The following is a 913-nucleotide window of genomic DNA, read 5'->3' on the forward strand; positions in this document are numbered from 1 at the left end:
TCGGGACACAGAAGCGATCTGGCGACAAGTAAGTCGCCAGGATCGCTTCTGTTGTAAAGCCGACAGTCGGCTCTACAAGTTTAAACAGTCCCGGCGGCAAAAGTCGCCGGGAGTCTGTTTAAACAGCCCCGATGCTGGCGACGTACACTGTACGTCGTCAGTCACGAAGGGGTTAAATGAATTCTGTGATTGGGCAAGTGGAGATTGCGACTTTCATCCACCCCACGTCCAATCACAGGATGCCATGCATTTACTGGAGAGAATGGGAAACGTTTTCAGAATGGAGGAGCTGGGGAGAGCAACCCATTGTAATCTTTGAACTCCAGCCAGAACTGCACTTTTCAGTGCCAGGTGTTAAACACTGACTGTACTGCTTGGGGGGGGTGCACAAACTTTGAGTTGCACATAATGCAGCAGCGCCCACACATCGTTCAAAATGTGCTAAGCTCTCACAATATGGATGCTTTGAAGGTATACTAGTTTTTTTTTTTTCGTTTACAGCACATCTAGGGGAATATAACCTCTTTTTTTGTTTACCATGTCTGGTGAAGAGGATTGGGAGAATGAAATTGATAACGCACCTGCCTGTGTTCCAAACTTCAGCAACTTGGTATGTTTTTTTCCTTTCAAATGTCTGCATTGATAGAGGTTGTACATATCCTGTTGTCATGAAAGAATATTCGTACTGGACACAGCTGCCCTTGCTAGCCTTTAGTTCCAATCTGTGGTCTGGCTGTTTTGCTGCTCAAATGGCATCTGTAGTTTTTTTTTACTGACCATGGATCAAGTATGGAGATCAGATTCGATTGCTGTATGTTGTCAGCAAATCACAATATGCAGTTAATCTCAGCACAGATTTGTAATTATGTGATACTTTGACCCCGTAACCGAAAGATGACTTGACGTGGGGTTA

The 913-nt window shown here is 44.7% G+C and overlaps 1 protein-coding gene across 1 annotated transcript in view; it reads left to right on the top strand.

The window, feature by feature from the left end:
• The first annotated feature begins 538 nt into the window (after nt 1-538).
• DDX4 (DEAD-box helicase 4) overlaps nt 539-913 on the top strand; it is a 72,821-nt gene continuing 72,446 nt past the window's right edge. The window contains exon 1 of the mRNA XM_018562676.1: nt 539-610. Within this exon, the coding sequence (XP_018418178.1) occupies nt 539-610 (72 nt within the window). The remainder of the gene's footprint in view (nt 611-913) is intronic.

The sequence above is a fragment of the Nanorana parkeri genome, unplaced genomic scaffold (genome assembly GCF_000935625.1).
Source record: "Nanorana parkeri isolate BGI_ZX_2015 unplaced genomic scaffold, ASM93562v1 scaffold591, whole genome shotgun sequence".
Classification (NCBI taxonomy): domain Eukaryota; kingdom Metazoa; phylum Chordata; class Amphibia; order Anura; family Dicroglossidae; genus Nanorana; species Nanorana parkeri.